Here is a 25,538-nt window from a genome sequence, read left to right as displayed (position 1 = left end):
ACAAAAAATCCTAGTTTATGTACTTTCCCACAATGGTGTTATTTGATCACCTCTGTGGTTTTTATTTTTTGCGCAATAAACAAAAAAAAGAGTGCCACTTTTTTTAAAATGAATTTTGCTATAATAAATATCCCCCAAAAAATATGTAAAAAAACAATTTTTTTTTCCTCAGTTTAGGCCAATATGTATTCTTCTTCTACGTATTTGTGGTAAATAAAATCGCAATAAGTGTACATTGATTGGTTTGACACTATTTTGGAACCAGTGACAGTTGTACAATGATTGGTGCTATAAAAATGCATTGATTACTGTATAAATGACAGTGGCATGGAAGAGGTTAACACTAGTGGTGATCAAGGGGTTAAATGTGTTCCCTGGGAGTGGAGTGACTGGAAGAGGAGAGAGATTTCTGTTCCTAATCACTAGGAACAGACGATCTCTCTATTCCCCTGTCAGAACGTGGATATTTTTTGGTTACATTGACAGATCCCCGTTCTGGCTCTCTGTGGAGTGATCGCGGGTGGCCACTGTATCTATTGCATGATCTGAAGTACAGCTACGGCGATTCACGCAATAGAGCCAACCTGCAGCAGTATAATGACTGCTGCTGGTCAGCAAGTGGTTAAAGAGGAGCTCCATGCTCCCCCCAAAAAAAATTACAAGTCAGCAGCTACAAATACTTTAGGGCACTTACTTTTCCAGGCATCCAGCGGTGTTCTCACCAGAGCCAATTCTTCAGTCAGCTATCGGGTGCTGAACCTGTGTAAATGGCAGGGAAGGGTTAACACTAGTGTGATCAAGGAGTTAAATGTGTTCCCTGAGAGGTGTTTCTTACTGTGGGGGGAGGGGGCTGACTGAGGGAGGAGAGATATTGCTGTTTCTGATCACTAGGAACAGACGGTCTCTCTCTACCCCCCTGTCAGAACAGGGATCTGTTTGTTTACATTGACAAATCCCCGTTCTGGCTCTCTGTGGAGCATTTGTGGGTGGCCGGCGGACATCAGGGCCGCCTGTCACACACATAGGTGCCGCACAGGGGGCACTCGCCCACTGTATCTATTGCACGAACAGACATACAGCTATGGCGATTCACACAATAGAGCCAACCTGCCACAGTATAATGAGAGTTGGCTGGTCGGCAAGTGGTTAAAGAGGAACTCCAGGCTCCCCCCCAAAAAAAATTACAAGCCAGTATTTGTAGCTGCTGACTTTTACTGTTAGGGTACTTACCTGTCCAGGCATCCACTAGAGACAATTCTTCAGTCAGCTATCGGGTGCTGCTATCTTTTGGCTTCACAGCTGGTTTCCTACTGTGCATGCATGAAACAAGCTGTGCTTTAATAGTCCACCATCTTCTGGGACCTGTGAAGTCCCAGAAGGCTGCGAGGGAAGAAGGGGTGCCAAACTTTGGGCTCAGTTCGCCGCTGTGAACTGAGCCGGGAGTGGGTACCTGTCAAAACCAGTTACTCAACTCCCCACCAAAAGGTACCAAATTTGGCAGTGGAGGGGGGAGGCAGACTAGCAGAGCTTCCCCTTTTGGATGGAGCCCTGCTTTTAATTTGCAGGGATTTTCTATTACTTCCTGTTTGGCTATAGGACAGGAAGTGAAGGGAAATCTCTGCAATGGAACACTCCCTTACTCTATCCAAAATGGAAAAAAAAAGTTTTGCCTATAGTTCTACTTTATTGGGGTTTCTTTTACAATAATTTTATTGGATTTTGCACAATATAAAAAAACAAAATTCAACATATGCAAACATCACATCTTGAAGGGAAGGATGAAAGCAAATATTAGTCCCAAAAACAACAGCCATACATTATATATATATATATATATATATATATATATATATATATATATATATATGACTATAGTGAGGGAATAAACCGTAGTTAAGTTGATCAGAGCAGGATAATTATACTGAGATGGTAATAGATGTGAATAAGACTGCAGCGAATGGTATATATGCTAAGGAACCCGAGCACTGATGTCTTCTGCTAGGTGGAGGGTTGAATGCACGTGTTCCAAGACCTTTTTCCTTCCATTCAACCTAGAGGAAGCTTCGAGTGGATTGACTGGTCTTGTTTTACTGCCTGTCTACAGTGACTTGGTCACCTTTGGCCACCATAGCTCTTTATTAACACCAGCTGCTGGGGTTTGCCTCTCTCTCTCTCTCACTCTCACTCTCCCTCATGTTCTCTCTCTCTCACACCCTCTTCTCTCTCTCACACCCTCTTCTCTCTCTCTCACTCCCATCTCTGTCACCCATCTCTATCTCTCTGTTACTCCCTCTCTCCCGTCCCTCTCTCCCGTCCCTCTCACCCGTCCCTCTCACCCGTCCCTCTCACCCGTCCCTCTCACCCGTCCCTCTCACCCGTCCCTCTCTCCCCCCCACTCGTCTCTCTCTCCCCCCCCACTCGTCTCTCTCTCCCCCCCACTCGTCTCTCTCTCCCCCCCCACTCGTCTCTCTCTCCCCCCCCACTCGTCTCTCTCTCCCCCCCCACTCGTCTCTCTCTCCCCCCCCACTCGTCTCTCTCCTCCCCCCCACTCGTCTCTCTCCTCCCCCCCACTCGTCTCTCTCCTCCCCCCCCCCACTCTCTCTCTCCTCCCCCACTCAAATTCAAATTAGCTTTATTGGCAGGACCAAATACATGTTAGCATTGCCAAAGCAGTTGAGTTTGTATAGGGAAAAGGGGGAAAGGTAATGGATCTCTTTCTCTTTCTCTCCCCTCTCTCTCTCTCTCCCTGTCACCCCCTCCCCTTTCTCATCCCCCTCTCTTCTACCCTCTTTTCACCAATTTCTCTCTCTGCTGTCTTTCTCCCATCACCCTCTCTCTCACCTCCGCTCTATCACCCTCTCTCACTGTCACCCCCTTGCTCTTCTCCTCTCTCTGTCGCCCCCCCTTTCTCTCTGTCGCCCCCCCTTTCTCTCTGTCGCCCCCCCTTTCTCTCTGTCGCCCCCCCTTTCTCTCTGTCGCCCCCCCCTTTCTCTCTGTCGCCCCCCCCTTTCTCTCTGTCGCCCCCCCCTTTCTCTCTCTGTCTCCCCCCCTTTCTCTCTCTGTCTCCCCCCCTTTCTCTCTCTGTCTCCCCCCTTTCTCTCTCTGTCTCCCCCCCTTTCTCTCTCTGTCTCCCCCCCTTTCTCTCTCTGTCTCCCCCCCTTTCTCTCTGTCTCCCCCCCTTTCTCTCTGTCTCCCCCCCTTTCTCTCTGTCTCCCCCCCTTTCTCTCTGTCTCCCCCCCTTTCTCTCTGTCTCCCCCCCTCTCTCTCTGTCTCCTTCCCCCCCCTCTCTCTCTGTCTCCTTCCCCCCCCCCCCCCTCTCTCTCTGTCTCCTTCCCCCCCCCCCCCTCTCTCTGTCTCCTTCCCCCCCCCCTCTCTCTCTGTCTCCTTCCCCCCCCCCTCTCTCTGTCTCCTTCCCCCCCCCCCTCTCTCTGTCTCCTTCCCCCCTCTCTCTCTCTGTCTCCTTCCCCCCTCTCTCTCTCTGTCTCCTTCCCCCCTCTCTCTCTCTGTCTCCTTCCCCCCTCTCTCTCTGTCTCCTCCCCCCTCTCTCTGCCACTCTTTCTGACCCCTTCTCTCTCTCACACCCCCCCTTCTCTCTCTCACACCCCCCCTTCTCTCTCCCACTCTCTCTCCCCATCACCCTCTCCTCTCTCCTCTCTCTCCCCATTCTTTCGCTCTCCTCTCTCACACCCCCATCTCTCGCGCTCTCCTCTCTCTCTCTCTCACACTCCGTTCTCTCGCGCTCTCCTCTCTCACACCCCGTTCTCTCGCGCTCTCCTCTCTCTCGCTCTCTCTCACCCCCTTCTCTCGCTCTCTCTCTCTCTCATCGCCTTACCCCTCTCACCTCCCACCCCTCTCTCTCTTGCACCCCCCCCCCCCCCAGACATCAGGGGATAGGAGGAACAACATACACCATCTATCCTTGCCTAGGAATGCTGATCCCACATTTTAAATCTATATCACATTCATATACCAGAGCGCAGTGCAACTACTGACTCCTTGCTATATGATCATTAACCCATTAGGCCCCTTTTACACAATCAGTCTAATCGGGTCCACCTGTCCATTTTTCAGGCAGACCCAATCGGACCCTCCATTCTCCCCAGTGGAGTATTGGATGTAAACGGACATTGTGTCCATTTACACCCATCTACCTCCAATCCATTCTTATCTGATAAAAATCAGTTCCCCTTCGTCTGGGCAGATCACTGTCCATTTACACCCAACTGATCTGAAGTCCATTTACACATGGCTACACATGGCAGCTGTATCTGCTCTGCATAAGATGCCAGGATGGGGGGGATGTTCTAAAATGCACCTTTGCTCTAAGTAGAGGAAAAATCTTTACACCGGACCCTGTCTACGTGGAAATAAAATATATTATTAAGAAGTTGAATTTAGATTGTTAGATTGTTCCAAAAGTACAACTAATACAAAAACAAGGAGACACATGTATATTTGCTCTAATGCTGATAGTATCTGGTTCAGCTAATCTTTTAACTTTGAGTGTCAGTAGTGTGGTTATTCTCTTGCCAGGTGTGTGTGTGTGTGTGTGTGTGTGTATTTTCTTGTTGCTTTATGTGCCTGGACAAAAGGAGTTTTTTTTTCTCACATTAGTGGCCATTTTGCTGGTAAATGTCAGAGTCCACATATTCTGTCTATTCCTTTCCCCCTCTCCCTGCTTGTGACAAGGGCCCACAGAGTTCAGTAGCACAGTTGAATGCTTGTTTTTTTTTTTTATTTGTTTAATATGGCAAAGCTTCTTACATACATCATATCAAGACATCATCAGAAGTGTATATCTTCAAAGCAAAGGTAAAACTACACAATGCATCGACAATGTTTTCTCTACAGCGTGGCATATAATACTGGAACTACTCAACAAAGCAGTTGGGCCAAAAGGCCCATGAGAAGTAGAGCCTGCATCTGTCAATGCGAATAGAACATACCAGACGGTGAAAATACATACAGCAAAAGCAGATGAGCTGATATAATAAATGCACAATTGTTAGGAGGGCAGGATGTATAACAGAAAAAAGGGGGGGGGGGGATAGAAAAAAATATAAAATAAATAAAATGTAGATGTTCTCCAGGAGGGAAATGCAACAGGGCCCTCTAAAAGAGGGTCAGGACAGATGAAAGGGCTCAACACAGCCCCGTGCTGCTGCTAAGTATATTAGAAGGCCAAATTATGTGTTCTTCAGATTAAGTTTATTTATTAATAAGTACATTTATTATGCTATATATGGTAATACATACAAATAATTATAGGTGCAAGAGAGTGATGCCGTTATTTGTTTGAGGGGTCAAGGTATACACTTCTTAGTCTATAGTCTTTAGTTCTTAGTCTATAGCAAGTGAAACGGTAACTCCTCTCCTCCCCTGCAGCATATACTCTTCTTTCATTTGCACACACAATGCAAAATGTGAAAGGGAAATATCTGTTACTTACAGTTATGGGTGATTTTGTGACTCGCTCCCCCTCTCCCATGTGGCAGTGCTGGTGACCCTTGATTGGCCCAGTGATGTCACGTGTTTAGGAGGGAGCCGATACTCCTTTTGTAGGCTCTGGCAAGTCAGCTTGGAGATTAAACTGGGCATTCTTTTGGTACCAGTGGCCAAATTCAGCAATGAAAAATGAGTATAGGCCATCAGGGCCACTGATAGAAATCATGGGGCCCCATAAAGCCTACCCGACGGGGCCCCCTACATAAGGCTAGTGAGAAAGTGTCCCCCAAGGAGGATTGCGATTTTAAGGGCAACTGAGTAAGGATACAAAACCAAGTATTGATTTATAACAAATTGTAATTTATTAAATCTTAAAAAAAGTCAATGTCTGCATAGCAATTGCAATTTAACTATTTAAGAACAATATCAGAATGTACAACAAATACAAATAAGTATTTTCTCCTAGATGGAAATTACGGCCGATGCGTTTCAGGAACTTGTCCTTTCCTCGGGGGCGGTTCCTTGTGGAAGACGATGTACATCTATAATAAAACGTAAATCAACATTGAGAATCATATAAACAGAATGCATGAAGTGAGCATTGTTAAGGGCAGGGGAGTGCAATGAATTCATTATACCAACACATGCAAGATTAACCCCACCTTCACAAAAAAAAAATATGTATAAAAATATAACCTGATGAGAGAAGAAAATAGCTTCACTGCTGGGTACAACCTGACTTGAAATGAAAATAGAACCCAAAACATAGAGACGAAAAACTCCTGATTAGCACCGCATAGTGATCACAACGCTAATAAGTTGAGGAAGTGGCTGTTAAGCGGTATTCAAGCCAGAAAATATGGCTAGAAAATGACCATGTGAGAACAATTAAAGTTGTCAGAGTGCATGATGGACGCCAATGCAGGTGCTAAAGGATAAAGATGACAAATAAGTATAAACGCGTACTGTGCTGAATTGCTATATATAGTCATACAGAAAAACCCCAATGTATAATGCGTGTCAATTGGTAGTCCACCAACCACACATATAATAAGACAAATGTATAAGACATAACCTTAAGTTGCTGTGTGCAAGTTAGTACCAAGGTTGCAAACAAACATCAAACAAAGAACAAAAAGTTATAATGGACTCTGTGTTTGTTAAAAATTAACAATGTACAAAAAAATACTTTAGGGAAAATTTTAATAAATCTTTATTATCAGTAATCCAAACAGTGAGATTATTCAGGTTTAATTAATGGTGATGATATCCCAAAATTAATTTTGATTGCAAAAGACTAGATTTAAAACTGCCAAACAGCGTAATATAAACTAACACAAACAAATAGTCTAGAGCAGCCTTTCTCAACCTTTTCAACACCGAGGAACCCTTTAAATAGTTCTCTGGTCTCGGGGAACCCCTTCTAAAAATTAGAAATCTACAACTCATGATACATTAGTGTAATGGTCAGTGGGAAGAATGGTCCTTACACTTGTGGTTATTGGGAAGAATTACCTCCTTACAGATAGCTAAAAAGATCAATGGCGTGAGTGGGAACTTATCTTAGAGGCAAAAATTGGCCAATGCTGAAGGAACCCCTAGCAACCTCCTGGAGGAACCCAGGTTGAGAATCACTGGTCTAGAGTCAATAGCAATACCTTAATGTCTCTTAAGCAGTGTATCAGGAAGACCAGACATCAGGAAGCAGTGATGACAATGAATGTTAGAGGTAGCAAAGTTTATATAGCCTGCAAATAGGTGGGTGTCTGCACCATGTGGATCAGATAACAGCAGCTGTGGTCAATTGCAACATAATGAGAACATAAACAGGATGACAGCACCAATACACGGATCACATGACCCGTCAGCTAGCTGCCAAAACCCCGGTATCCTCTTCTTCAGCAGGCGGTCCGCTACAAGGTAAAAGTGGTCCCTGCGGCGGATTTGTCACGAGATCACTGTTATCGGTGGTGGGAGAGGGCCCCCCTCCCGCTGCGATCTGGAGGCGATCGCGTCCTTCTGCTTGTTCAGTATGGAGACAATTTTTTTTAAATTACAATTTTTTTATTTATTTTTTATTGCATTTTAGTCTAAATATGAGATCTGAGGGCTTTTTGACCTCAGATCTCATATTTAAGAGGACCTGCCATGTTTTGTTTTTTTTCTACTACAAGGGATGTTTACATTCCTTGTAATAGGAATAAAAGTGAAAATTTTTTTTGAAACAGTGTAAAAATAAAAAATAAAAGGTAAAATAAATAATAGCAAACATTTTTTTTAACTGCGCCCGTCCTGATGAGCTTGCGCGCAGAAGCGTAGCACCCGTATATGAAAACAGTGTTCAAACCACACATGTGAGGTATCACCGCAATCGGTAGAGTGAGAGCAATAATTCTAGCCCTAGAACTCCTGTGTAATGCAGAACATGCAACCTGTAGAATTTACGGCTAAACGTTTGTCGCCATTCCACGAGCGGGTGCAATTTTGAAGCATGACATGTTTGGTATCAATTTACTCGGCGTAACATTATCTTTCACAGTATAAAAAAAATTGGGCTAATTTTACTGCTGTCCTATCTTTTTTTTTTTTTTGTCAAAAAAGAGAATTTTTTTCCAAAAAAAGTGCGCTTGTAAGACCGCTGCGCAAATATGGTGTGATATATAATGTTTGGGGTTCTAAGTAATTTTCTAGAAAAAAAAAAACTGTTTTAAACATGTAAACACTTAAATCTCAAAACGAGGCTGGTCCTTAAGTGGTTAAAGTGGTTGTAAACCCTTACAGACCACTTTGACCTACAGGTAAGCCCGTGTAGGTTTAGGAGATATTTGCAAAAAGAATCAATCACAGAACCGGAGCCACAGTACCCGGAAAGAAGATGGATGCTCCGTGTAAGAGGGGACAGCGGTGACATCGCTGGTTCCTGTGTCCAGGTAAGTGACACATAATGGGCTACTATGCAATGCATAGCAGCCCATTATGCTTTACCTTTGCAGGGAAACAGAGGAACTAAACCCATCAGGGTTTACTTCCTCTTTAACTCCATGATCCAATGACATTCTCTCTGGAGCCGAAGTTTATTGTAAAAACTCAAGTTTCGTCTTTCCAATGTAAAAGCTCTGACACTGGCATTGTAACATGTGAATCACAGCTGGAGTTTTACAGTTAGCAAAATGCTGAGGCTTGAATGTTTTGCCATTGGATAACAGGATGTTATGTCTAGTGCCCATATACTAACAAATGGTACAGCTCCCATACGTGAATGTACCCAACCGCTTACATGGATCCTTTCTAAATTCCCCCACAAATTCTGTATATACCAGTTTGTCTTTTAACAATGTCGCTTTACGAAATGTAATGGTCAGGTACGGAGATATGAGGACAGATAAGAGAATCAGCCTGTAAGATTTTCCAATGTTTCTAAATGGATGTTTTTAATATTTTTGTGCTGATTGCTAAACTTAGTTATCAATCTCATCTGTTGTATTCCTGTAGGCATTTGTCTGTCCTTTGGGAAAAGCAAGTCAGGTATAGACTTGTTACATGCTCGCCTGTATGCCTTTTTTAAACAGGTATGAGAGTAACCACGTTTAGGCAAACGTTTTTTTAATGCATCGGCCTCAATTTTAAAGGAATCAAATGTAGAACAATTCCTTTTTAGTCTAAAAGATCGACTGTATGGATTAGAGCTGCCACGATGAGTCAACGTAATCGATTATGTTGACTACGAAAATAAGTTGACGTGCGTGAAAGGCTCTCACGTTGCAAGTTGCAGGTCAATACACCCCCACCGCGGCTTTCAGCGCGGTGCTTCTCTCCCACACACGATCGCCACTGACTGTCCCCTATCCTCCAGTCCCCATCCGTCCTTCTCCATGCTGCTGTCCCCCGCCATGCTGCTGTCCCCCTCCATGCTGCTCCATGTCTCCCGCTCTCCTCCGTGCATCTGTTCCCCTCTCTTGTCCTTGTCCCCCTCCATGCGGCTCCATGTCTCTCGCTCTTCTCTGCAGGTGTCCCCATCCATGCTGCTGTCCCCCTCTCTTCTTCTACAAAGATTGTACACTGAACTATACATGTGCAGTTTAGTATACAATCTTAGAATGCACTGGGATGAAATAACTTCCTTGTGCATGTCCGGAGCATGCGTCATCCCAGGCTGGCTGAAGATGATAAACCTGGAAGAAGACTAGGTGAAGATTTCAGTGGGGACAAGGGGACTCTCAGATGTCATATCCCTGGAGGAGAGGTAAGTATAGCAGACCTTAATTCCACTTTAAGTGACTCTTTTATTTTTGATGAAGAATTGAAGAAAATTTTGAGTCTGAAATGTAAGGAAATTGTTGGATAATTTATACTTGTATATTAACGTTGAATATCCAGTTTGACCTGAGTGAGTGTGGATGCGTGTCTACAATTGTCCCTATCCCTGTGTCTCATTAAGATACTCCTCTATTATATATTATTTAAGGTATCCATATAGCGCTGTCAATTTACACAGCACTCCACACATACATCGTACACTCACATTGGTCCCTGCCCTCAAGGAGCCCACAATCCAAGGTCCCCAACTCACATTCATATACTAGTGCCAATTTTGGTTAGAATCCAGTTAACCTAACAGCAGTCTTTGGAGTGTGACAGGAAACCAGAGTACCCGGAGGAAACCCACGCAGGCACAGGGAGAACAGGCAAACTCCAGGCAGGTAGTGTCATGGTTGGGATTTGAACCAGCGACTCTTTTTACTGCTAGGTGAGAGTGCTACCCACTACACCAATTCAGCCTACTTCGACCACCTATTACTGCAGTAATGATTTTGGATATATAAGGCTTTAGAAGATAACTTAGAAGGGCAAATGTGCCTTTATAAAATAAAGCAATTCCAAATAAAGGGAGTCTGAAATTGGTAAGTCTGTTAATGCCAAAGGCAAAATATAAGCTTGTTATGGTCCCCTGGCCTGTTACATAGAGCTATAGGTCAGGGGACTTTTGGATACACAGCAATGTATATTACTCTAATATGGATAAATACTAACTGGAGAAAAATCGTTACAAATAATGTTAAGAATGGCTTTTTAAAATGAAAGCGGAAACTTAATTGGTTGCTATTGGTAGCAACTCTAGTGTTCTCCATTTTCTTTTCAGCAGTTTTAACCAATCAACTCCAAAAAACTTCAGGGATGTAGTGTTTAAAAGGCTCTAAATTGCCTTTCCTGCAAAAACATGCTCTTATATTTTACCCTTAGGTCTAAATAGCTTGGCTATTTTTGTCTTGCATAGAAAAAAAAAACTTTAACACAAAAATAACAACTTTGTTTTTCCACAGCAATTTAGACAAAGTGGGACAACAGCTAGCATTGATTGGAGATGACTTTAATAAGCGCTATAAGGATCAATTTGATGCCATTGTGAAGAACCTGAATCCTAGCTTGGACAACGCTTATGAATATTTCCGAAAGATTGCTTCCAGGTACTGCCAAAAAAGAACTGTTAGAATACATTTTGAGCCCTGTATGACTGAATAAGATGTACCTGGTTAACATAGCTGGTATAGTCAAGTGATGTGTAGGAATGTGACATTACATTGTTGAACATTTTATTTAAGTTATACCAGGCAACAAGAAGCTGGAGAAATACAAATGCTATCCAGTACACACTGTAACTGCAGCTGTATTCTGACCTTTTCATAAAATGGTTACTTTAACCACTTGTTGTCTGCCTAACGCAAAAAATACGTCATTACTTTGACATTTAATACCGGGGTTATGGCTACAGCTAGATGCCATAACCCTGGTATTTTTTTCCTTAGGCGGCCGGCTTTCAGATAAGTGATCCCTGTGACAGATTCACTGTGGGATCACTTTTAGAAGTGGTGGGAGAGCTGTGCCCCCTCCCGCCACTTCCCGATGGTTCCCAGGCTTACATTACTGATTGCTGAGCCCAGGAACAATTTGGCACTGGCGGTGTCTTGCCATAGAAATAAGCGATGGCAAGATCTCTATGCCCTGGGAGGATCAAAACGACATCATGATCCGGTTCTTGGGCCATGTAAACATGACTTTTTTTTCTTAAAGCGAAAGATGCATTTTTCTTTCTTTTGATCTTTTACTTTTAAGTGTAGAGGCGATCTTCCCATAAAGAAGACCTGTCATGCTGTATTGTTATTGCAAGAGATGCTTACATTCGTTGCAATGGCAATAAAAATGCTCAAAATTTTTTTGTAATCAAAAACATAGCGCTACCGGTAAGTTGATGCATGGGTACACACACAGAGTTCATGATGGATGGAGATCCCAGAAGTGATGTCAACAGTGAGAGACGGGAGCCAGCATGAACAGGGTATAGTCATTAGTAAGGGACACGTTTCGGAAAATTAGTAAGTTCCTTTTTCAACCTTAGGTTCAAAAAGGAACTTACTACTAGTGATGGACGAACTTCTGACGGGACGTTTCGCGAACGCGGCTGATAGTTCGCAAACCATAACGTTCGCGGCGGGCCCCATTGACTTCAATGGGAGGCGAACTTTACAAACCTACAGGTCAAATTTGCAGCCACAAAATAATTACTCGCTGTGCAAACGTAGTCCCACCACATGGCCAATGACATGAGGTGAATCTGGGATCGACAACTACAAGCATTCTTTTTTTATATGTGAAATTGTGACAATTCAGGACTGTGGAGTGCATGAAGGCAATGGAGGAGAGGGAAGGTCAGGGTAGGCAAAGAAGAGGGTGCAGGAGATGATCAACCGCACCGTGAGCACTGACATCAGCAGTGTGACATACAGCAATGACACCTTCACCGTGATAGAGTGATCTGACACCGGCACTGTGATAGAGAGCACTGACATCAGCAGCGTGACATACAGCAATGACACCTGCACCGTGATAGAGAGCACTGACCCCAGCAGCGTGACATAAAGCACGGACACCAGCAGTGTGACATAAAGCACGGACACCAGCAGCGTGACATAAAGCATGGGCACCAGCAGCGTGACATAAAGCACTGACACCAGCAGCGTGACATAAAGCACTGACACCAGCAGCGTGACATACAGCACTGACACCAGCAGCGTGACATACAGCACTGACACCAGCAGCGTGACATACAGCACTGACACCAGCAGCGTGACATACAGCACTGACACCAGCAGCGTGACATACAGCACTGACACCAGCAGCGTGACATACAGCACTGACACCAGCAGCGTGACATACAGCACTGACACCAGCAGCGTGACATACAGCACTGACACCAGCAGCGTGACATACAGCACTGACACCAGCAGCGTGACATACAGCACTGACACCAGCAGCGTGACAGAGCGATCTGACACCAGCAGCGTGACAGAGCGATCTGACACCAGCAGCGTGACAGAGCGATCTGACACCAGCACGGTGATTTAGAGCGCTGACACCAGCACGGTGATTTAGAGCGCTGACACCAGCACGGTGATTTAGAGCGCTGACACCAGCACGGTGATTTAGAGCGCTGACACCAGCACGGTGATTTAGAGCGCTGACACCAGCACGGGGATTTAGAGCGCTGACACCAGCACGGGGATTTAGAGCGCTGACACCAGCACGGGGATTTAGAGCGCTGACACCAGCACGGGGATTTAGAGCGCTGACACCAGCACGGGGATTTAGAGCGCTGACACCAGCACGGGGATTTAGAGCGCTGACACCAGCACGGGGATTTAGAGCGCTGACACCAGCACGGGGATTTAGAGCGCTGACACCAGCACGGGGATTTAGAGCGCTGACACCAGCACGGGGATTTAGAGCGCTGACACCAGCACGGGGATTTAGAGCGCTGACACCAGCACAGTGATTTAGAGAGCACTGACACCAGCACGGTGATTTAGAGAGCACTGACATCACCAGCACCGTGACATAAAGCACTGACATCACCAGCACCGTGACATAAAGCACTGACACGATCACCGTAATATACAGCACTGACACCTGTTCTGTAAGCAGCTCCAGGAGGAAGTCAGCACAACACAGGTATGGTAAAAGCCCCTCATAATGAGCATAGCACAGGGATGGTGGGAGCCCCAGGAGGAAGTCAGCACAGCACAGGGATGGTGGGAGCCCCTCATAATAAGCAGCCCCAGGAGGATGTCAGCATAGCACAGGGATGGTGGGAGCCCCTCATAATAAGCAGCCCCAGGAGGATGTCAGCATAGCACAGGGATGGTGGGAGCCCCTCATAATAAGCATCCCCAGGAGGAAGTCAGGACAGCACAGGGATGGTGGGAGCCCCTCATAATAAGCAGCCCCAGGAGGAAGTCAGCATAGCACAGGGATGGTGGGAGCCCCACATAATAAGCAGCCCCAGGAGGAAGTCAGCATAGCACAGGGATGGTGGGAGCCCCTCATAATAAGCAGCCCCAGAAGGAAGTCAGCACAGCACAGGGATGGTGAACTTTACAAACCTACAGGTCACATTTGCAGCCACAAAATAATTGCTAGCTGTGCACACATAGTCCCACCACATGGCCAATGACATAACACATGTATGAGGTGAATCTGGGAGCGACAACTACAAGTATTCTTTTTTTATATGTGAAATTCTGAAACTTCAGGACTCATGAGGCAATGGAGGCGAGGGAAGGTCAGAGTAGGCAAAGAAGAGAGCGCAGCAGATGATCATCACCAGCACCGTGATATAGAGCACTGACACCTGCACCGTGATAGAGTGATCTAACACATGCACCGTGATAGAGTGATCTGACAACAGCACCGTGATAGAGAGCACTGACATCAGCAGCGTGACATAAAGCACTGACACCAGCACCGAGATAGAGAGCACTAACAGCAGCACTGATACCAGCAACTTGCTGCTGGCCCCCAAAAATATGACACCGCTCAACCTCTTCAAACAGGAGGGTACGGGCATATAGTACGGTGTGCTTTTTTTGGACAAGGAAGTGAGCCAAATGAAGAAACAAGGTCTGTGTGCTCGATTAAAAAAAATCGTTTATAGACATATACATGGTCTACTGGTCACATGTGTTGAATTCCTCCAAGATCCATGCCTCATTCATTTTTAGAAATGTGAGGTAGTTAACACTGTCGTGAGCTAGGTGAGTACGCTTATCGGTCACGACCCCCCCTGCTGCGCTGAACGTCCTTTCGGACAGGACGAGGGGCAAGCCAACAGTTCGATTGCAAATTGGGCAAGCTCTGGCCAGAGGTCAAGCCTGCCCACCCAGTAGTCCAGGGGTTCATCACTCCTCAGAGCGTCCACATCGGTTGTTAACCCGATGTAGTCGGACACCTGACGGTCTAGGTGTTCCCTGATGCTGGATCCGGATGACACCTGTCGATGGGCCGGCTGAAAGAATGACCTCATATCCGAAGTCACCAACACATCTTCAAACCGGCCTCTTCTTGCAGGTGCTGTTGGATTGGTACCCGCAACTCCTTCTCTGGGACTGGGAATTGCTCCTCTGCCAGCGCACGCAAGAGAGGAATGCAGCATTTCTCGAAGCAAGGCCTGGAAGTGCTCCATTCTGACAGCCCTCTGTGACGGCGGTAACATTTCCGCCATTTTGTGTTTGTACCGGGGGCCAAAGTACGTTGCTACCCAGTACTGGTCCTAGATGCTTTTTATACGGGGGTCCCTATTAAAACACTGGAGCATGAAGGGCCCCATTTGCACTAAAGTGGAAGTGGTGTGGTGGCCTGGCTCCTGCTCATCATCCAGGATAATGCCGTCCTCTTCATTCTCCTCTCCCCATCCACGCACAACAACAGGGATCCCAGAAAGGTTTAAAGCATGCTCTTCTTGCTCCTCCTCATCCGCCCCGGCACCATCCTCCTCTGACTCCTCTTCAGACTCCTGTTGTTCACTTGTCTCAGAGTAGCCCCCCCTGGGAATTCATCCAGCATTGCGACTTCCTCATCTTCCCGCTCCTGCTCCTCCACAGCTTGATCAATGACAGGACGCAATGCACGCTCCATAAAGAAGGCATAAGGTACCATGTCACTGATGGCGCCATGGCTGCGACTGACCAGTTTGGTGATCTCCTCAAATGGCCGCAGAAGTCTGCATGCATCGCGCATGAGCAGCCACTGGCGCGGTGAAAAAAAAACAGCTCCCCAGAACCTGTTCTGCCGCAGAGTTCATACAGGTAGACGTTAACTGCACGTTTCTGCTGGAGCAGCCTATCAAGAATATAGAAGGTTGAGTTCCATCGCGTCGGGCAATCGCAAATAAGACGTCTGACCGGCAGATTGTGTCGCCGCTGAATGTCAGCAAGGCGAGCCATGGCCGTGTAAGATCTTCTGAAATGGGCCGAGATTTTCCTTGCCTGCCGCAAGATGTCCTGGACCCCAGGGTATTTGACAACGAATCGCTGCACGACCAAGTTTTAAGACGTGTGCTATGCATGGCACGTGCGTAATTTTGCCCTGTTTCAATACGCTAAGCAGATTGGCACCGTTGTCACACACCACTTTACCAACTGTCAATTTGAGCGGTGTTAGCCACTGATCTGCATGTGAACACAAAGCTGAAAGGAGTGCCGGGCCAGTGTGGCTCTTGGCTTCCAGGCACAACAGATGCAGCACGGCATGGCAACGTCTCACCTGGCATGTCGAATAGGTTCTGGGGAGCTTGGGCGGTGCAGCGGAAGAGACGCTAGCAGTGGAAAAGGAGGAGTCAGCCGAGGAGGAGAGGATGGAGTAGGAGGAGGAGGAGAAGAGCCAGGCCTGCATACAATCCGTGGCGGTAAAACCAAATCTACACAGGTGCCACAGGTTACATGCTTGACGGCCGTCAGAAGGTTCACCCAGTGGGCAGTAAAAGTGATATACCTTCTCTACCCGTGTTTGGTAGACCACGTGTCTGTGGTCAGATGTATTTTGGCACCGACACTGTGTGCCAGAGATGGATTCACTTGCCGCTGAACATGGCCATATAGCTCTGGGATGCCCTTCTGTGAGAAATACTTCCTTCCTGGGACCTGCCATTGTGGTGTTCCAATGGCCACAAATTTTGGAAAGGCCTCCGAGTCCACCAGTTTATATGGCAGTAGTTGGCGGGCTATCAGTTCTGACAAGCCAGCCGTCAACCGTTGAGCAAGAGGGTTATCCGGCGTCATCATTTTTTATACGCTCGAACATTAGGCCCACGGAAGACTGCCTTTTTGCAGAAAAACATGAGCTTGGCGTGATGGAAGGTGGAGTGGAGGACAATTGTGAGGAGAGAGGAGAAGGAGAAGTAGAAGACGAGGCTGGACGGTGAGAGCCTGGAGTGTGGCTTTGTGTGTTCCGTTGCTCCCACTGGGCTTGGTGAGTGTTAGGCTTACCGCGACTAATGCGTTGACTGCAGATGGCAACACTATTGTCAGCAGCGGACACGTTAAAAAAAAAAAAAAAGCCCACACTGCGGAGCCATGTGTCGGCTATCCTGGGAGCGCCAGATGTGACCGTACATGGTCGATGACTCGCTCCTGATACATTAGCAGTCTGCTTTGTCCCTCCTGTGCAATGTAAGTTATTCCTGCTTCTCCTCCCTATCTGCTGGTCCATATCTCCCTCTGAACTCCCCTCCTCTTCCTCTCTTGTGGGCACCCACGTGACATCACTAGACACGTCATCATCTACGTCACCTTTCCCACCGCTATAAGTAGAGATCTCAGAGTAAGCAGCAACACCGGTGACCAACCTCCTCCTTGGGCTGATCTGGGTACTGTCATCAGACTGCTGAGTGGCGGTTGTTGCTACCTCCTCTTCCTGATCCAATGCCAAGAGTGGCTGCGCATCAGAAATGTCTTGATATGGATCGGAAAATAATTCCTGTGACTCAAGAGGAAGGTATGTGGTGGTGGTGGTGTTTGGTGGTGGTAGTGTCTTTGGGGGTGCACATAGCAGAGAGTGAAGAAGAGGGTGCAGATCTAGAGGATGAGGAGGGTGCAGAAGAGTAAGGCTGAGTGAGCCAGTCAACCAATTCTGGTGCTTCCTTTGATGTAATCGCACGCACATTCTGCAATTTCCCACTTTGGCTCAAGCCTGTTGCTCCTGCCCTACCCCTACCACCCCTGCGGAAGGGCCTGCCTCTTCCTCTGCTTGTCATTTTTTTTTAAATGACCCTGTGACAAAACTCTCAGTCCCTATACTGATAAAGGACTGCTGCAGAATAGAGCAGCAGTCAGCAGTAGTGCACCTCAACCCTATATATTGTGGACCTATACCAGTCCTTAAGGATTAGCAGACTGTACCTCACTCAACCCTATATACTCTAGTACGCTATACCTTATAAGGGCCTTTGTGGAACTAGTAGGTTGTGATTAGCAGACTGTACCTCAGTCCCTATACTCATAAAGGACTACTGCAGCAGAAGGGCAGCAGTCAAGTATAATATTCTTTCTATATTTGGAAGAAAGAATATTATACGTGTACAACCCTATTACCATACCAGTCCTGAAAAGGACCTTTGTGGACCTAATAGTAACAGCTACTGATTAAACTGACTGTCCCTCACTGCCACACACAGCTTCCTGTCTGTCCCTATTTAAACTGACAAAACACAGGCTGCTGCAACAATAACTTGAATAGCACTCAAAACTATATCCTGTACTACTTTAACATACCAGTCCTGAAAAGGACTTTTGTGGACCTAATAGTAACAGCTAATGATTAAACTGACTGTCCCTCTCTGCAACACACAGCGTCCTATCTGTCCCTCTCTCAGCACTGACAAAAGACAACCTGCTGCAACAATGACTTGAATAGCAGTGTCTCAAACCTATATCCTGAACTACACCTATACCATACCAGTCCTTAAAAGAAATTTTGTGGACCTAATAGCGATTTGGGTCACTGCAGTCTCTCCCTGCTCCACACAGCAACCTCTCCCTATAGTGACATACGAAAGAATGTAAAATGGCCGCCGGGTCGGGTCTATTTATAAGTTAGGGGGAATGTCCAAGTGTCCATGTGCTGTAATGTCTCAATTGGCTGTCCTGTACCCCATGATGGATGTGTCATCATAGATCAAAGTTCTTTTACACAGTAAACACGTAAGTCCGCCAGGCAGACTGCGAACGGCCGAAATTCACCGCGAACCGCCCGCCGGGCGAACCGTTCGGCCATCCCTACTTACTACTGTTCCGAAACGCATCCCTTATTAGTACCTTAGGTTGAAAAAGGAACTTACTAATGTTCCAAAATGCGTCCCTTATTGATGACTACATCCTGTTCATGCTGGCTCCAGTCTCTCACTGCTGACATCACTCCTGGGATCTCCGTCCATCATGAACTCTGTGTGTACCCATGCATCAGCTTAACGGTAACTCTGTTTTTGGTACAGCACAGGACACAATTGTGAGAGTCTTAGCCTGCCGGACCATTTACATCATCAATGACTACACGGTTTTTAATGTGCCAGATTTTGTAAATGTTTTTAATCTTGTTTGGGGAAATAAATAGCTACTAATTCTGCACTTAGAGTGCCTCTCTCTCCATCCTTATTTTGTTTCAGAGTTTGCTCCTCTTTTCTAAATTCAGCCCTCAGTGTTGGATATATATCATTGGACCCTTTCTTTTCTAGAGATACTGTCTGCTTGGTCCTCATGCTCAGAGCACCCTTATACACTGTAACTACATCCTGGTGACTTGACTACATTCTCTACTGCAGTTAAAGTGCAGCAAAGCAAAAAAAACAAAACATATTAATCATGTATTTGTGCAGTTATATATGTTATTATTATTATTATTATTATTATTATACAGGATTTATATAGCGCCGACAGTTTGCACAGAACTTTACAACATTAGGGCAGACAGTACAATTACAATTCAATACAGGGGGGAATCGGAGAGCCCTGCTCGTTATAACTTACAATCTAGGAGGGAGGGTCAAGGTATACAAGAGGGTAATAGCTGTGGGGGATGAGCTAATGGAGAAAATAGTGCGGTTGTTAGATGGAGGCAGTATAGGCTTCTCTGAAGAGGAAAGTTTTCAGGGATCACCTAAAAGTGCATAAATTTGGAGACAGTCTGACATATTGGGGTAGCGAATTCCAGAGGTTAGGCAAGTCTCGGGAGAAGTCCTGGAGGCAGATATGGGAGGAGGTAAAGAGGAAGCTAGAGAGCAGGAGGTCTTGGGAGGAACGAAGAGGGCGATTAGGTTGGTATTTTGAGACTAGGCTAGTGATGTAGCTGGGGGCAGAGTTGTGGATGGCTTTGTAACTTATTGTTAGTCTTCTGAATTTAATTTGTTGGGCAAGTGGCCGCCAGTGGAGGGATTGGCAGAGAGGGGTAGCAGACACTGTGGTTTGTAAGGTGGATGAGTCTGGCAGCAGCATTCATGATGGACTAAAGGGAGGATAGTCTATTTAAAGCGGTAGTAAACCCAGTTTCAAAAAAACACTTACATTCCCGGCATGCCGGAAATGCTAACTTTCACATTGGTTGTGCTCTCAACCAAACTTTCAAACCATCCAATGGCTGGTTTCATAACTGATCACATGTGCAGCATTATGGCAGTTGAAGAATCGTTAGAGGCCAAGATGGCAGCTTCCTTGACTGAAAACGATAGAAGGGTTTACTTCCACTTTAAAAGTAAGCCAATGAGGAGGGAGTTGCAGTAGTCAAGGCGAGAGATAACCAGGGAGTGAATCAGGAGCTTTGTGGTGTCAATGGTTAGAACGGGACGTAGTTTAGAGATGTTGCGGAGGTTGAGGTAGCAAGCTTTGGAAATTGATTGGATGTGGGGCCAAAAGGAGCGTTTATAGTCCAGGATAACGCCTAGCACGCTGACATGTGGGGATGGGTGGATGGTTGTAACATTGCTCTTGACAGATAAGTCAGGGGAAGAGGCACGTGGGGGAGGAAATATTATGAGCTCGGTTTTGGACAAGCTGAGTTTGAGGAAGTGTTGTGACATCCATACAGATATGTCAGTGATGCGGGAGGAGACTGATGGAGTGAGTTGAGGGGTGGGGAGATAGATTTGTGTGTCGTCAGCATAGAAATTATATTGAAAGCTGTGAGAGGCTATCAGCTGACCCAGGGAAGAGGTGTAGATTGAGAATAAGAGGTCCAAGAACAGAACCTTGGGGGACCCCGACGGAGAAGGGAAGAGGAGTGGAGGAAATAGAATTGTAAGTTATAAGTGACACTGAAGGTGAGTTGGGATAGGTAGGATGAGAGCCACTGAAGAGCACAGTCACGGAGACCAAGGGAGTAAAAATTTTTGAGGAGGAGGGGGTGGTCAACCATGTCAAAGGCAGCTGAAAGGTCCAGAAGTAGGAGTACAGAATAGTGTCCATTGGTTTTTTGCAGTTAGAAGGTCATTTGTGAGTTTTTTAAAAGAGCAGTTTCTGTGGAGTGTTAAGGGCTAAATCCAGATTGAAGGGGATCAAGAACGTTATTCTTAATGAGGTGGTCACTCAGTTGGTCGTAAAACCAGGAGTTTAGAGGAAAAGGGGAGCAAGGAAATAGGGCGTAGGTTATTAAGATTGGTAGGGTCCAAGGACGGCTTTTCAAGTATGAGGGGGGCAGTGCATGTTTTAGAGCATTGGGGAAAATGCCAGGGGCGAGGGAGTGATTGAAGATGTGGGTTAGAGAGTGTAGGATAGAGTCCGAGGGCGACTGTAGTATTTGAGAGGGAATAGGGTCCAGGGGGCAGGTGGTTAGGTGGGCATTAGAAAGGAGTTTAGCAACTTTGTAGCAGATTTGAATAAGGGGAGTGTCGTGTACCTGTTGATATGGGGTCTTAACTGGGGGAGATACCTGTAGAGTGGAGATTTCATCACGGATTGTATCAATCTTGTTTTTAAAGTGATTAGCAATCTCCTGGTCAGTGAGTGAGTCAGAGGGTGGAGGTGGTGGAGGATGAAGTAGAGAGTTGATGGTGAAGAAAAGTTTACGGGGACTGGATAAGAAGGTGTTAATAAGAGTTGTAAAATAGGTCTGCTTGGCAGTGCAGTGGAAAGAATAGTGTTTTTGGAGGGCAGATTTGTATTGGTTGAAGTCTTTGAGAGACTTCGTCTTGTGCCACAGACGCTCAAGTGCGCGACTAGGTTTTTTGAGAATTTTAGTGTCATTGTTTGCCAGGGTTGAAGGGGTTGAGGCCTGATTCTGCGTATAGTGAGGGGGGCGAGCTTGTCCAGGGTGGAGGACAGGGATTTATTGTAGATGGAAGTGGCATCTATGTTGTATCCTTTAGAGAATCTACAAATAACAGAAAGAGTGCAGACAACTGCTAGTCCCCTATTGCGGAATGACAACACACTCAGCATTTTTGTGCAGTGGTGTCAGCTCTATAGAATTTTCTTTCACTAAACTACTCAACCTGTCCCACTGTCTTCATGTGTCAAAGTATATATAATAATTGATTTGTAGAAATATAATAGAAAGTAGGGTGGCTAAATAGACTCTAAAATGGTGATACAGGTAAAGAGCTCAGGACACAAGAGATTTTTTTTTTTGCATCATAACATATGACAAAACATTTTCATTAGCATTTTTCAAATGACCAAAGGGAGCAGATACGAGAAGTTCATTGTTAGGGGTTACAAACACTTGAAGCAAGACCTCTAGGGCTTCTCCTTGCCCCTAGATTGTGATTGGATAGTGATGAAGTAGAAACTGGCTAATGAGGTAATCTGTATACTCACTCATCCTGTCAGTATGTTCCTTGTTAGTACATGTGAAAACAGGACACCCAGTTGGTCGTTTGTGTTGCCCCTCCCTCTTACAGTCCGAGTGCTCCAGTACAGGGTATTACAAGAGACTAAAATTGATTCAAATCCAGGTATTTATGCCAGTTGTGTTTTAAAACAAAATAAATAAATTTAAGGTTTTTTTTAAATGGATGCATAGTGGCATTTATTAGAGTCTTGATAAAGGATTTTAACTTGGCTGAAGAAAGTCCACTGAATTTACCTTTTTATGGTAAAAAAAAGAAGAAAACCAACGGATTCCCCACACAAGCGAGGTAGATGAGGAATGGCCACAGATCAATAGAAATTCAGCTGGTTCCCGTTGAACCAGTCAAATTTCAATCCATCTATGGCCAGCTTAAGTTACTCCTCTTGGACTTTGGTATATTAGGCTTTCTGTGTGTGACAAAACAGGACCCTGTAGTGAGTATGTATGGAAACACCTCTCCTGCATTATGCACACATAGGCAAAGGGTTTCCTAGATCACCAACAAAAGTCAGCGGTTGAATTAGGTGTAATGCAGATGCATTGATGAAAAAGCACTGATCAGTAGTGTTCTCTGAACGCATTTCAGGACTTCATTTTAAATGTTGGCTTGCTCCAACTTTTCCAGCTTTTTATGGAAGAGAAATAAAAGTGCCACCAATAATAAACATACAGCATCCTGGTCAGACCTGAATGTGAGATGACATCACAGCAGGAACATGAGCTGTGGTTTTGTCATCTCCTAAATAAAATATGAGCTCCTAATAATATGTTTGTGTGGCTAGGACATCAGTGACTGACATTGGGAGCCGCTGGAACAACAAGATTAGCACATATGCTCCATTGGGGGTGGCATTTTAAGCCTTTAGTCAGACTCCCAGCCCTAGGAGTGTACCCTCTGTGCACTTTGTGAATATACAAAGGCTGTGAGGGCACTTTGTGAATATATATAAAGGCTGTGAGCAATGGCACATTTTTCTTTTGTTCTATTTCTACAAATAAGACCTATTCTGAAACAATAATGCAGCTCCTTCAGTTATAATATTTACTGGTAATGTGTTGATCCAAGAAGAAAAACAAAGAACACCTAGAACTATAGCTTCATATTGTGTAGCTGGCACCTCTTTTGCAAATGCTTTAGAAGCCAATTCAATTATTTCAGTAACATATTTCATATATTACAGTTTAGTCTGTTTCCTGATAAATACATTTTTCAAGTCAACCCCCGCTTATAGTGTGCGTGAGGTTTAAAATACAACAATAAGTCACTGTAAGTACCCTTTTTTTTTTTTTTTTTATTTTTTTTTTTTTAAGCTGCTCTCCAGGCCAAAAAAAAAAAAGTTAAAAACCAAGTTCACTTTTGTAATAAAATGTGCCATGCAGTCAAGGGGCCTCAGTAGTTTTAAGTACAGTGCAGCTTTCAAAATTGGTGGTTTGATTAAAGCAGAGTTCCACCCTAAAGTCGAACTTCCGTTTATCGGATTCCCCCGCCCCCCCTCCAGTTTCACAATTGGCACCTTTCGGGGGGGAGGGGGGGGACAGGATACCTTTGACAGGTATCCTTTCCCACTTCCGGTAGTCAGGCCGCGGCCGTGATGTCACCGCGGGGCTCCCTCCTCCTCCTCCCTCGGCTGCTGGGCTAATGGGAGAGAGGAGCGGGGCCTCACGCATGCGCAGTAGGGTTCCCAGCGTGAAACGGTGGCAGCACCCGACAGCTAATGGAAACATCAGCTGCGGTGCCGACATCAAGGGACTGCAGGACAGGTAAGTGTCCATTTATTAAAAGCCATCAGCTGCAGTATGTGTAGCTGCTGGCTTTTAATTTTTTTTTTTTTTTCCCGGAACACCACTTTAACTACTATACTTGTGGCTCATTGGCAACTTCCCCGCATAGCCTGTGTCAGGAAAGGCTGGCTGGGGACAGTGGTCCGTCGCCTGTTTGTGCGTGCCTGCGGGTGCCTGGGCGGGTGCGTGCGCGGTTACCGGCGCCAGGCGGGCTATTTAAACCCAGTTCTCCCTTCAGATCTTGCTGCTTGATCTACAGCTTTCCTGAGACTATTGCCTGAATCTGATCTGTTCGTGTATTGACCCGGCCTGACCTGTGACCTTCCCTGCCTTCTGCCTGCCTCTGACCTCCGGCTTGTCTACGACTCTGCACCTGTTTTATCCTCTGGTCCATCCGTGCTCACCCGTTACCAACCCGGCCTGTTCCACGTTCCTGCCTCTGCCTGCTGCATCTATTCCTGTACTGGCTGTCTGGTTTGACCCGGCTTGCCCGACTCTTCTGTGTGCCTGCTCCTGAGCGATCTACCTGTTCCTGTTGGTCTCCTGCTGTTTACTGGTTCCTGTCCGCTGCCACTGAGGCCTGCTTGTTCAGCTACAGTTCCTGAAGTCGGCTTGATCCATCCTCCGGCTGTTGATCCTGCCAGGCACTCGTGCTACCTTTTGACTCCCGTGCCTCCTGTCACCACCATCAGGAGCCGTGAGTCTGGGACGCAAGAGAGGTCTCCTGCATTCCAGGCTCACCACTAGGTACATGACAGCCTGGTCAAAAACCTCTATTGTAAAAGTTCAGCCCTGTCCTACCTAGGATCTGGGACGCACTGTATGCTGGGCTCATCCCAAGCATCTTAGGAATGAGTGCTCTCCCCTTTAACTATTGTGCATGTGCAGTGCCCTCTCTTCCCCTGTCGCAGTAGTCTGTGGTGACAGGGATAGAGATATACAGCCTTCCTAACAGGACCCCCATCTTCTTCAAACAAAACACTATCACTTTCTGTCTACAAATCTACCCCCCCCCCCCCCCCATATAATCTCCCAAGCCCATGTCCAGAAGCACTACAAAATGTCAACCAACAGCCCCAATCACCTCCCACTACAGATCTTCTCCCACAGCCCTGAATCTCCCTCTCTTCCCAGGCCACCACCTCCGTACAGACCTCCTTTTTCAGGCTAGCCCCGCAGTACAGACATTCCCCAGTACAGACCCCTCCAGTTCAGCCTTTTAGTAAAGACCCCCAGTACAAATCTCCTCCTACTCAGTATAGATCCGCCTTAATCCCAACCCCACAACACAGACCCCACTCCCAGCATAATCCCTCAGTGCAGGCCCAATCGGTACAGACACTCCCTAATGGCAAACCACCCCTCCCAGTCTAGTCTTCCAATACAAATCCCCCTCAGTACAGACACCTCTCACCCCCTTCAGTACAGATGTAGCCCCCCCCCCCCCAAGTACAGACTCCTATAGTGCAGATCTCCTTACTGAACTGCAGTAGCTCAGTGTGAGGAAGTTCTTCCTTTTGGCTGTGTCATGTGACTGAATCTAAAGAGGGGCCTTCAGTTGGCTCTGAAACATTGTTGACAGACAGGCCGAAGAAATGGTGCACTGTTTATAATAGTAGCACTATATAGCCATTTCTGCATTTCTG

General features: G+C 46.1%; 1 protein-coding gene across 2 annotated transcripts in view; it reads left to right on the top strand.

Moving 5' to 3' along the window:
- Positions 1-25,538, top strand: part of BAK1 (BCL2 antagonist/killer 1) — an 83,840-nt gene that overhangs the window by 37,487 nt on the left and 20,815 nt on the right. For both annotated transcript variants that reach the window (XM_077481404.1, XM_077481405.1), the window contains exon 4: positions 10,767-10,910. In XM_077481404.1, coding sequence (XP_077337530.1) covers positions 10,767-10,910 — 144 coding nt within the window. The remainder of the gene's footprint in view (positions 1-10,766; positions 10,911-25,538) is intronic.

This window comes from Lithobates pipiens, unplaced genomic scaffold (assembly GCF_037356315.1).
Source record: "Lithobates pipiens isolate NorthernLeopardFrog02 unplaced genomic scaffold, aLitPip1_a1.2 Scaffold_16, whole genome shotgun sequence".
NCBI classification, from domain to species: Eukaryota; Metazoa; Chordata; class Amphibia; order Anura; family Ranidae; genus Lithobates; species Lithobates pipiens.
The sequence above is the reverse complement of the archived record's forward strand: the minus strand, read 5'-3'. Positions and strand labels throughout refer to the sequence as shown.